The sequence below is a fragment of the Balaenoptera ricei genome, chromosome 4 (genome assembly GCF_028023285.1).
Source record: "Balaenoptera ricei isolate mBalRic1 chromosome 4, mBalRic1.hap2, whole genome shotgun sequence".
In the NCBI taxonomy this organism is placed as follows: domain Eukaryota; kingdom Metazoa; phylum Chordata; class Mammalia; order Artiodactyla; family Balaenopteridae; genus Balaenoptera; species Balaenoptera ricei.
The window spans coordinates 116078627-116091140 of record NC_082642.1 but is presented as its reverse complement, the minus strand read 5'-3'; the positions used below and the strand labels follow the sequence as shown (position 1 = coordinate 116091140).

General features: G+C 35.0%; 1 protein-coding gene across 2 annotated transcripts in view; it reads left to right on the top strand.

The window, feature by feature from the left end:
* EPHA6 (EPH receptor A6) overlaps positions 1-12514 on the top strand; it is an 853164-nt gene that overhangs the window by 706401 nt on the left and 134249 nt on the right. For both annotated transcript variants that reach the window (XM_059921344.1, XM_059921343.1), the window contains one exon: positions 1166-1291. In XM_059921344.1, the coding sequence (XP_059777327.1) occupies positions 1166-1291 (126 nt within the window). The remainder of the gene's footprint in view (positions 1-1165; positions 1292-12514) is intronic.

Sequence of the window (12514 nt, the reverse complement as noted above, 5' to 3'; positions counted from 1 at the left end):
GTCTTTTCAAAAATACAGGACTTGCTAAATTTGAACTGGGTCTCTACATATGAAAACTGCTGTGCCTGATGGGGGGTTTCAGAGGTCTCGAATGAGATGCATTTCTTACAACTATCAGTGTAACTTGCTTTAAAGGTATTATTGTGATTTAAACTTAGATATACTATATCAATTACCAGTGCTGCCCATGCACTAATGTTGCATGTATATTACATTTTCTTCTGAATGATTTTAGTATCTTTCAGGTCATTGAGAGATAATGTAATACCTTGAAAGATAATGTAATGCCTTGAAAGATAATGTAATGCCACTATTCCAAAGTACTAAGTTTCTAACTCATATTCAGGGGATCTCAATCTCCCATATAGGAAATGACTCATTTATTTTTAATCTATAGTGGAAAGACTTTGTCCTGGGAGTCCACCAGCTATGTGATATCACTTCCCCCACTCAGTTTGCTGGTCTGTAAAACATGGATTTTTTGACTGGATGACCTCTAAAGTCCTTTTCAGCTCTCATATTCTTTTATTCTGTGATTCACTATATTATTTTATGGATAAACATCCAAGTAGTTTACCTTTTTTTTTTTTTGCTTCTCTCTCAATAGCCTTCTTAAAAATGAAAAAGCATGTGGTTCTACCTTTGCAAACTCTCATGTCTTGTCCCTAATAGAAAAGTGAAGCAAATTAAGAAATGTGTATGTTGTTTTTCTTACCACTATTTCAAAAACATGTGTAATTACTGTATGGTATAGAAGCTTTCCTCATTTTAAGCTCTCTTACTGATGCACCTAAAGTAAATCACTGCTCTTTCTAGTGCAGCACAAATCCCAGATCCTATCGTGGCTATTTTCTGGATATCTTTAGCTCATGTAGAGATGAATTCTGTATATATTCTGTCAAATGTAGATTTAGAAATTTCATCTTAGCATTCTGATGCTTCTAAACCCTCTTTAATTGTAACTAGTTAAGAGTAACTTTCTTTTCAAAAAACTAGGTTTATTTCTTAAATTTGTGAATAAAAATGCATTCCATTCCTTTTAATTTCATAGCTTCCTTGTAAGATTTGATTTCTTTGATGATTATAGGTTTGTTCCAATTAAATGATCAACAACTTTTCCACAAAGAATACTTTTTGATTAACGTCAATTTTTATCTCTTAAAAGGATCCTTCCCGGCCATTGGGGTGGAAACGTTTTGCCCCAGCTTCCTGAGGGCAGGGTTTTTAAATAGCCTCCAGGCCCCGCATCCAGTGCCAGGGAGAGGATCTTTGCCCCCCAGGATTCCTGCTGGTAGGTATTTCAGGTGAAGTTTTCTGCCACCGTATACAGCAGTAGGACTGTGCTTACAATTGACAGAACAATACAAAAATAAATATTTCTAAAATATATTGTTGAACAGAAATGCAAGCGACTTTTTAAAATGCAGGAACCACATTTGTGATACCTAATGCTCTGAAAATAATATAAAGGAAGTAGAAGAAAGATCTGTAAACTGAGCACCCAATTGGCATAGTGCTGCCTCTTCTAGGAAAGTTTTTTCATAAATAAAAACTAGAGACCAGGTCCCAAATTCGTAACTCAAGAATAAAACAGGGATGAATTTAAGCCACTTTACCACTTGGAACTGGCTAGAAAAAAGAATTTAAAACTGAGTGTTATTAACTGAAAAAGTAATTTTATATCTGAGTAAGTTTACAGAGATTTAAAGTTCCATTTCACTAAAGAAAAAATGATTTGAAAAAAGGCCAGAAAGTAGCAAATTTGGAAGAAATTTTTGAGAAAGAAAATTAACATGCAGTTTTCCCTAAAAATATCAATCTGACCAAAGCCATATTTTATCAATGAGGAAAAACAAAATATAGGATATTGAGCATTTTAAAATGAAATTTCAAAGTTTAGTAAATCACTTTGTATATTATCCTTGGTATTATTATAATCATAAATTAGTTTACTCTTGTCATTTTGTAAAATATCCAGCTGCCTTCCTCCCTGGTACCTGAGACATGCAAATCCAGTTTATATTTTATATGTGTTTAGCAAGATGGAATTAGGATATTAATTCTTGGAGTTTTTATCATAATTCTTGTGTTTCTTATCACAGTTAATACTTATGCTACAAATTGTGGTAATGACACCAATATTTTCAGGAGGGCTGGCCCAGACAGCAGAATAATGGAAACATTTGAAAAACTAAGAAATACAATGGAAACAAAATCCCATCATGCACATTTCTTGTTTTTCTTAGCAAAATTATTCCATCAAAGCCTAAAATTATTACACTGACATTTTTCTTTTGCCTTTCAGTTACCCTTGCCTACTTAGTTATAACATACAAAAAGTAACAACCATAAATATGCTTTAGTGTCATTTGGTTTTATCGTTGGATAATTACTAAAGTGGTTGGAGACTTTGTAGCCAGCAATGCCACTGATAAGTAGGAACCAAAATTATATGAAATAAAAATTAGCAATTTTAATTCTAATGAGTGTTATGCCACCTTTTTTCTCCCTAGAAAAAAAGTGGTATCAGTTGCACACGAATTTTATTGTTGGTGGTAGTAGTGATGGTGGTGTTGCAAAAAATTGGAAATAAAAATCTATATAAACTGAGCTCTCAGAGTTAACTGCAAATATAAAAATATAGCATTCATGTCTATTAATATTTCAGTGACTGGAGTTGAAGAGATGAACAGACGATTTGTAGTTTAATGACAAACTTAACTCTTAATGACAAATCTTGGTAGATTTAGGTATGTTTGGCAGAAATGACATTACAAATCAGTAGTGACTTGAATTATTCAACATCACTGGTAAAAATGACAACCTTGTCATTTAGCCACTGAGCCTGATAGAAGTAAGATGGTGTTTCTATAACACAGACAAAAAACAACTTTCCAGAGAGGGATCTAAAAGAACATCTAGCGCCCTCTTCTTCTAGGCTTTAAGCCAGATTTGCCTCCAACCTTCATGGGAGAGAAAACCCAGTTCAGTTTCCATGACTTAAATACAAATCAGGTGTAAAACAATTGTTTCATAAAAAATGTATAGATCTAAACTTGTTCCCTCAAACTGAAATTAACTCAACTCACTTTTTCTGGCTTGTATCACTTTGATAAGTGATCCCTGTACACTTTCTCTGGTACTTTTCAGTAATCACTGCTATGATTTCTAAGGTAATTTTTATCCTCTTCCATTCAACTGTAGCTTATTTCCCAAGAATTCTCTTTATATTTTGTATAAAGAGGAACGAAGCAATGATATGAGAAGTTTTTATTATTTCATATTAAAAAAAAAAGAACCCTAAATTATTTCTTTGCCACCTAATAGCTGAGTGACTCTTCAGGTTTAGGACATCAATTTGAGGGCAGAGAGCACTTCCTTCCTTGACCTGTATCATGGTACCTTTAAAAGCTGGCCAAAGGTTGATGCCTACTGGGCAGAAATTAATTTGCTTTCTACCAATTGTTTATATGTTACAGTACTTTTAGGGTCTCATAAGACATTTGCTATGTCATTCAAGGAATCACAAAATCTGTTCTAATGATGGTACTAATTTAGTTCCCAGTTACTTCTTTAATCAAATTTAAATGAGATACATGATTATGTCTTATATAAAATAGTTTCTTTGCATTCATGTCACACTGTGCTATCAAGGAGCAATATTTTTGCAGTATGTATTTTTACACTAACTGCAATAATAAGAGAATCACTGAATCATGAGAACCAGAAAGCCGACAAGCCTGAAATCAGTATTTATGTAATGGTTGTCAGTTATTTATATGACCTTTCACATTTCTAGAAAGGTCATAGTAAAGGGTTATTATTCTTAGTTTCAAATAGAGAAAAATATCAGGAAATAATTGGCTGAAAGTTGAATAGCAAGTATATTCATATATTTATTGCAATGCTTTTCAAATAGTAGTCATCCAAGGAAGTAGGAAAATCTCGGGAGAGAGAAGGCAGGAAGAGTAGGGAGGGGAGCTGAGAGAAGCAAAGAGGATGGAGAAAGAAAGGAGAAATTAGAAAGATATAAGTGAAATTATATTTTTTGAATCAAACTCTTCTCCACTGTATTCTTCCCTATTAAAATCAAATTCTACTTCCTTGAAAAGAATTAATGTCCCTCTTGGAAATATGTTATCAGGTATATACCCTAAAATAAGCTTGCTCTCTTTGCTCCATCTAGTTATTTCTTTGATTTATTTCTATAATCAAACAGTATTTGAAAGTGGGTAGGTGCTTCCCTGGTGGCGCAGTGGTTGAGAATCTGCCTGCTAATGCGGGAGACACGGGTTCGAGCCCTGGTCTGGGAAGATCCCACATGCCGTGGAGCAACTGGGCCCGTGAGCCACAACTACTGAGCCTGCGCGTCTGGAGCCTGTGCTCCGCAACAAGAGAGGCCGCGACAGTGAGAGGCCCGCGCACCGCGATGAAGAGTGGCCACCACTTGCCACAACTAGAGAAAGCCCTCGCACAGAAATGAAGACCCAACACAGCCATAAATAAATAAATTTAAAAAAAATTAAAAAAAAAAAAAAAAAAAAGAAAGTGGGTAGAACATTTTATATGCCATAGAGTATTGATTATATATAGGGTCTTAGACTGATGACTTATGACACCTTTGCCTTTACACATTTAGTGCCTTATATGCTTACCATAAACAAAGAATATCAGAGTAATAAAGGCATTGAGAAACAGAATTATGCACTGATAATGATGGTGTAATAATATATGGAAGTTGCACTGGTCCAGTCTTCCCTGTTACTTCACAGCAATAACTATCTGACATCATGTGATACCTTAAATTTACATAAGATCCAAACATTACAATGTGTCTTGAAAGCTAGACTTATTTATAAAATATAAAAGCATATTCATTATACTCAGAAAGTAACATCTTAGGTTGAATATGATTATATCAAAAATTCTACCTTACATTTTTCTAGCAGTTTTCTGTCAGTTGTGGAAGACTTGATAATATTTTTCATTACTGAAGTAATTCATATGTATAGATTAGATTCTAGGCCAAACTCAGATATATGCCTTAAAGTAAGAAGCTTTTTCAATTATAACCAAAGCCTACAAAAGAGAAAACATAGGAAACAGGCAGCATGTGGGATATAGAAATAGATAAATTCTAAAAATAAAAATCAATGTTGAAGGTCTTCCTAATACTTCCTTTGTGGTTAGTCTTGGAAGCTCTTTAATTGTTGAGGGGATGTTCTTCTGAAACACCATCTTGGTTTGTCTACCTATGCTTTAAATATAATGCTATATATAAAACACCTCTTTGACATTTTTACCTGAGCTGCTCTCTGTTGCATGCCATGTGTGAGGTTCAAGGTAAATGGCAAAGATGGGGTAAATAGCTCTCTTCACCTTCTTGCTTTGTCAATTTTGTGAGACTTCCTCACTGCTTACTCTGAATCAGTTTAAAAAATAAATGTGAACACATGGGGACTCAAAAATCAGATTTGCAATTACTAGGTATATGATTAATAGTAATGTTTAATATTATTTATTTATTTTTACCTTTGCAAAGAGATTTGAATGAACCTTATACTCAAGTAGCCAGACTTTTTCATATCCTCACTACTGTCCCCCTGACTAGTAATGTTAAGATATGAATTCACAATCCAGTTTTGTATAAACGAGTAACAGATCCAACTAGACCATTTCTATAGCAAAGGAGTTACAGTGCTAAGCCAATATTAAAATGTCTTCAAAGTCTATTAACAATGATTATCAGTATTTTCCTTTCCATATTTCATGTGAAATCCTATCTGATATGGAGTCTGGGCAAATATTGCATGCACTATTATCCAGTCAGAAAAATTTTTTACTGAGAAGGCATATAGTTTAGATATTAGAAATAAGCCAGGAAAAATAAATAAGGTTGAAGCTGCAGAGAATCTAGGATCTTGTGAGTATAATATTATCAGATCTTGATGCATATAGAGGACTGCAGAAAAGCGGTAATGCAAATACATAAGACTGGATGGCAGACTTTGAAGGAATATACAATGAGTTAAGGAAAACTGACATGAATTCGGTGTGCCAAGGGAAATCAACAGTGGAAAAGTATATACCTTTTAAATACAATCAAACTGCAGTTCAGAAAAATCAAAGTAAACCATTTCATTTCTTTGTATGTTCAGGCATCCTAAAAGAAAAGTCAGTAACTTTGTTTTCAATCTACAATTGGACGTTTCAAAATTAATCACTTTTGACAACAGTTCTGCTTGCTAAAGTTCTCCTGAGGATGATTATTCTTTTTATATTTTTCTGTAGTATATATGGCAATTTGCTTTATTTTATCTTTAACAAATACTGTTGTAATAAATATACATAAAAGATAAGATTGTGGTTTACTTTTTAAGTAAGAGGTCTTCAGGGAAAAAAAAAGACTCTTCTTTAATTGAAGGGTGTATATTTTATATATTTCTGCAGCTGAAAATGTTGCCAATTACCCTGAGTAAGATGTGTGTAAATGAGTGTTTTTGTGTGTACCTGCTTAAACCAAAAGCTAATTATAATAGGAATAGGATAAACTGGATTAAATGTGCGAAGTAAGATCCTGAATAAATGATTCAAAATGTAAACTGTGGTGAAAAGAGAAACCTTCATCTCAATTCTTAACTCCTGGTTTCTTTATTCCTTGCCATTTGTGTGATTTCAAGCCCCAGTAAGCCCTACCCGATACTCATCTGCACAGTTGTGTCTCCTGGAGAACTCTTCTCCTTGAAAGTTTGTTCAGCTGCAGACTTCAGAAGGAAATCCTGTAAACTGCAACTATTTGAAAACTAGGCTAGGGACTCTGAAGCAGGGTCAGACAGGAACCCAAGATTATTCTATTTCAGGCCTGAGGAAAGGCACAGAGAAGAGACGGTCACTGATAAAATGACAAAGGGAACACACCCAGCCAACAGAAGCACAAGGAAGGTGACATGAGTGACTGTATTTCTAGTTATACACCCATAAACAACCCCCTTAAAGTATTTGCGACACGTTATTGCTAGGTTAAAGTTACTTAAAAACACTTTTGGGCATATATTGGTAGATTCGAAAACCAGTGCAAGGAGGGCTAGCCAGATAATGTTAAGATGGTGTTCAATCTGCTTCCTCTGTTGCTTAAAAGTCAGTGAATTCCAAAGAGCATGCACGTCACCTTGTGGTTCTTTGGTTTACTTGAGGAGAAATACACAAAAGGTTAGAAAATGATTTAAAACCTAAATTTGAGACAACTTGAAGATATCATTTGGAAAAAGAAAAGTCAGGATGGGAACACATACAAAATGAAGGTGTAATTTGAACCTTCAAGCATCATTCAGTTTATAAAAACTTTAATCTGTTGCAGGGTCTATGAGTTTAAGGGCTCCTATGGACTGACCGACGGTCGTGATGTTGTGGTACAGGTCATAGACTCAGATTCCTTATCGATTATACTTTGTTTCTTGGCCAAAAATAACATAGACTCTCTTTTCCAAGAAAATGGACATACAATCATATAAATAAATGTTTGTATACAATTTCAGGAGGTCTCTGGACACCCTGAAGTCCATCAGTGAAGAATTTCAGATTATTAAAAACTCAGTGTTCTATATATAAAGTTATGTTTTAAGACATCGTGAACAGCAGCATCTTTCTGTAAGACTGACCGTGCATTTAAAAGAAAAAAAGAAACAAAGCAGCAGGATGCATTTGATATCAAGCTCTCAAACATTTACAGAGAATTTCTATTTTTTTCCTACCAGAAAGACATGAAAAATCTTAAAAGAGCCTTTAAGTAATCTCCAGATTCTTTTTACTAGTTCTTTTTACTTTCCTATTTTCAGATTCCGTAAATAGTTTTAGCCTTTGACTTTCGCTCTTCTTTCTTATTAGCATAAATGTTTCTTTTACCTAAAGATCATTTCAGTAAGTTTGAATCTTAAAAATCCAGACTTATTTATATGGCAATTTAAATTCTCAGTTGAGAACATATATCTACCCGCTAGGGACATTCATGTTTTCTTATTACAAATTATACCATCAATTTTGGTCCTATTCAAAGAAACTATCAACACTTTCAAAAGATTCATCCAGGAGTCATTTTCTTCTCCCAAAGAAAAATTCTGAAAAACTTTACACAGCTTGCTAAAGCTTAGTCTCCATGTGAGTCAGTATTTAATCTTTGTGTTGGTTGGAATTGTTGTGTTGGTGTGTTTTCACCTTACTGGAAAACATGATAAGAAACTGAGCTGCTTAAATGCTTCTTGCTCTTTCATAGGGCAGCATGCTTGCCCTCCTGGGCTGCGGGGCCACTTAAGAACATAAGAAGGGCGGGGAAAGACCATACCTATTGTAAAACACATCTCATCTCAGCATTCATTCTTCTGCATTGTAGGACAAAGCACAGTGGAAGTTGCCCTGTGGCACAATGTTAACTTTTCATAGTTCTATTCACAGAGGTCTTACAGAAAGTATATTTAGGGCTTCCCTGGTGGCGCAGTGGTTGAGAGTCTGCCTGCCAATGCAGGGGACACGGGTTCGAGCCCTGGTCTGGGAAGATCCCACATGCCGTGGAGCGACTGGGCCCGTGAGCCACAATTACTGAGCCTGCGCGTCTGGAGCCTGTGCTCCGCAACAGGAGAGGCCGCGATGGTGAGAGGCCCGCGCACCGCGATGAAGAGTGGCCCCCGCTCGCCGCGACTGGAGGAAGCCCTCGCACAGAAACGAAGACCCAACAAAGCCATACATACATACATACATAAAATAAAAAAAAAAAAAAAAAAAAAAAAAAAAGTATATTTAGCAAAATTGAACATTAAAAAAAAAGTTAAATCCTTTGTAAGAATTGCAGAAAAGATTCAAAAATAAGTAGTAACTTTCCTGGGGGGCGGGGAAAAGAATAGTTGGTAGTTTAATTTACATCATATGTATGATTCATTTAACAATGTTTTCTCCATTATAATTAAAATCTCACCATAAATAACCTATGCAGTTAGGATTAAATATACCCTGTCCAGAGGTTTGTTTGATTTTTAAATTTTCTGTTGATTTTCTTTTGATTAGTGAATAATACAAAAGACCAAAAGGCTGAATATTTGATCGTTTATGTAATCACAGCACACTTTTGAAGCCAGGAGTAAAGCACAACATTTGAAACACTATTGGAAAATATGACACTTTCTTCCCAAAGCTTCAGGACTCTTTCTGAAAACATTCCTTTGTATAGGAAACTTAAGGTCATTATCATAAACTGATGTTTAAGAGATGGAGAAAGCAAAATCTAAAGGCTGTTCCAGCAAGTTTCCTTAGCACACATTTCCTGTTTATATAGATTATCATAAGGCTTTATGGAGCTTTAAAATCCTAGAACTTCTCAAGGACAAAACATCTTTGGCAGCAACACAATGCCCAGTCCATAATGACTTTCCAAGATGTGTTTCTAAGATGAGACACAGAGATTTGGGGTAATGCTTCATGTACTCTAAATTACTAATGGAGACCCAAGTATTATCTGGGGGTATGACAAGATGGACAAGCATTCAGACTCTGGAGCCAGATTGCCTGGCTTCAAGCGCTGGCTCTGCCAATTGCCCAGTGTGTATCCTTGGACAAGTTCCTTAAACCCTCAGTACATCCATAATCTTATCTGTTAAATTGAACTAGTGACTATACTCACCACAGGGGTTGGTGTGAGGATTAAATGAGTTAGCACATGTAAAGCCCTTAGAACAATGCCTGGCACACTGAAAAACTTATTTTTTAAGTCAGTTATTATTACATATGTGCTGATTTAGATGTAGGATCTATTTTTTAATTACCCACACAAAAACTTTGTACAGATAGAAACCAAGAACAAAAGTGGCATAAAATTATTTGACATGCGGTTTAATGTGGTTTTGAAAAACTTAGCACATATTTCCTGTTTCATGTTTATGTTTTGAACATTTCAGAGTATTTCAAGTCATGAGGATTCTCTGATATGTTCATTATTCATTGCTACCTAGTGGTAATTAAACTATAGATTATTGTATAATCAATTATTTCTTTCATAATAACTGGAAATCTAAAAGTCATAAATCAACTAATTTCAAGACATGTGCTTTTAATTTGATCATTATCACATATGACTTTTATACATGTGGATGTAGTAAAAAATCAAGAAAGCCATTCTTAAAAACTCATATGTTATTAAAATTTTGCAATATGGTTAGTGTCTTATGTTGAAAACCACAGTCTAACATCAAGCATCTTTGGCAGTAACTTTCATTGCCAACAAGACACTTCTAGTTAAGGAGAAATCTTTCTGCCCATATGTAATTTCCAGTAGAAAAAGGACAGTACTGAATATTACTGAAGTTAATTGGTACAGACGTATGCCACTGCTTTCTGGAACTGTCAGGAAAATTATGTTTCATTTCTTTAGCCTCACATCTTAGATTTACTCTAAAACAAATCTAGAAGCGCCACTGTTTTCATAAATGCAAATCAACCCTCCTAATTTCTGCTCGACTGTTTTATCACAGAATAAAATAATTATTCTTCAGCATTAATCCAAGGTTATTTGGCTCACTTCTGAATTTAAGAAGCAAAATAAAGAAATTAAGAGAAAGCATGGAACCAAATTAACAATAAATATTATATAGATTTAGGGGTTTCAAATAGTTCTAAGGTTAAAATCAATTCCAGAGTAACCTAAGGTATATTGGTAGAGGTCCAAATCTGTAAATAGAGTACAGAAGACACAAGATGGCTTTTTAGATAAGAATAAGAATCTACTTCCTACAGAAGCTATTTCTAAGAAACTCTATATTATAGTATGGTATTTAAAGTAAGAAAATACCCGTTTTGATTATTTTACTCTAGGAGAAACCATCTTGTTCTTTAAAGCAACTTCAAGCCTGTTGATTTCAGGTGTAAAGAATTTAAGTGGACCTTTGAGACAGGAAAATTCCTAAATATATTGATCTTAGTCATTTTCAGTAGTGAACCTTCTTCACTCTGAAAAATACTTCTTAGCTTAGGATTCAACATCTAGTCAGTAAGGTAAGATATAATACTCACATTTACTCATTCGTTCTTTAAGCTGTTATTGGATGGTTTGATGTTTATAGTATCAGGTACTATTCTCTGTGTTGTAAACTCATTATCTCACTTAATCCCACACCTCACTCGATGGAGAAGGTGGATTAACACCTCCTCCACAGTGACTTAATCTATTTCATGAGATGGAGGAGGTATTATTATTATGTAAAAATATACAAATGAGGAATGTATATAGTGTACAAATGGGGAGACTGAAGCAGTGAGGTCAGTGAGTTATGAAAGGTCGCTTGCCCAAAGTGGAAGAGTCTTCAATAGCATGCTATCTGACTCTAATCCCACATCTTCTCACTGCACTGTGCTGAGCACACAAGGCGTAAGGTAATAAACCATCCCAGTTTGCCTGGGACACAAGGATTTCATAGATAAAACCAGGAATTGGGGCTTCCCTGGTGGTGCAGTGGTTGAGAATCTGCCTGCCAATGCAGGGGACACGGGTTCGAGCCCTGGTCTGGGAAGATCCCACATGCCGCGGAGCAACTAAGCCCGTGAGCCACAATTGCTGAGCCTGCGCGTCTGGAGCCTGTGCTCCACAACAAGAGAGGCCGCGATGGTGAGAGGCCCGTGCACCGCGATGAAGAGTGGCCCCCGCTTGCCGCAACTAGAGAAAAGCCCTTGCACAGAAACGAAGACCCAACACAGCCAAAAATAAATATAAATAAATAAATAAAAAATTAAAAAAAAAAAACAGGAATTAACTGTATCATATAAAACATGTAAATAGCAGTTATTTTTACTTTGCCATAAGATATAAAAGAATCTTTATGTCAATGCCAAAGTACAATAAAATATGGAAATGATCCATTTTTATAAAACTATTTTTTTCTACATAGTGAACAATTGTAATAAGAAAGGGGAAGCAGATAACTACGCCCAAAAGGGAAAGAAAGCAAAGGTTCACCAACATTTTTGAACGACAACTATTGCCAGACTCTGTGTCAATTATACGTTTTTTCATCTACTCCTTTGAAAAATCACATATAGTATGTAATATTATCCTCATTTTATAGATGCAAAAACTGAAAGAGCTAAAATAACTTGCCCAAGATCATGCAGGTAGCATAGCTAGAATTGGAATTGTTTTTTTTCCTCAAAACCATATATTTTATACTACAAGTAATTTAGGATTAAAGTCTATTGATTTGCCCTTCTCCTTTTTCAGTAACTCTGCTCTAGGGCTAGAATTAGCCTTAGAAAACATCTTTATTTGTGTGTTCCTTCTGGCATTCCAGTCAAAAAAAATTAAATTGAGTACCTCCTCTGTGCCTCATTCTGTGCTATATGTAGCTAGTGAACTTACAGAGAAGCATTAAGCACCAGTCCTGACCTCAGCAGCATTTTAGAGTGGAAGGCAGACACCTTTGTAGTTAGTATCAATGCCATACCTAATAAGTGTTATACAATTGTTTAAGATGTAAATGGA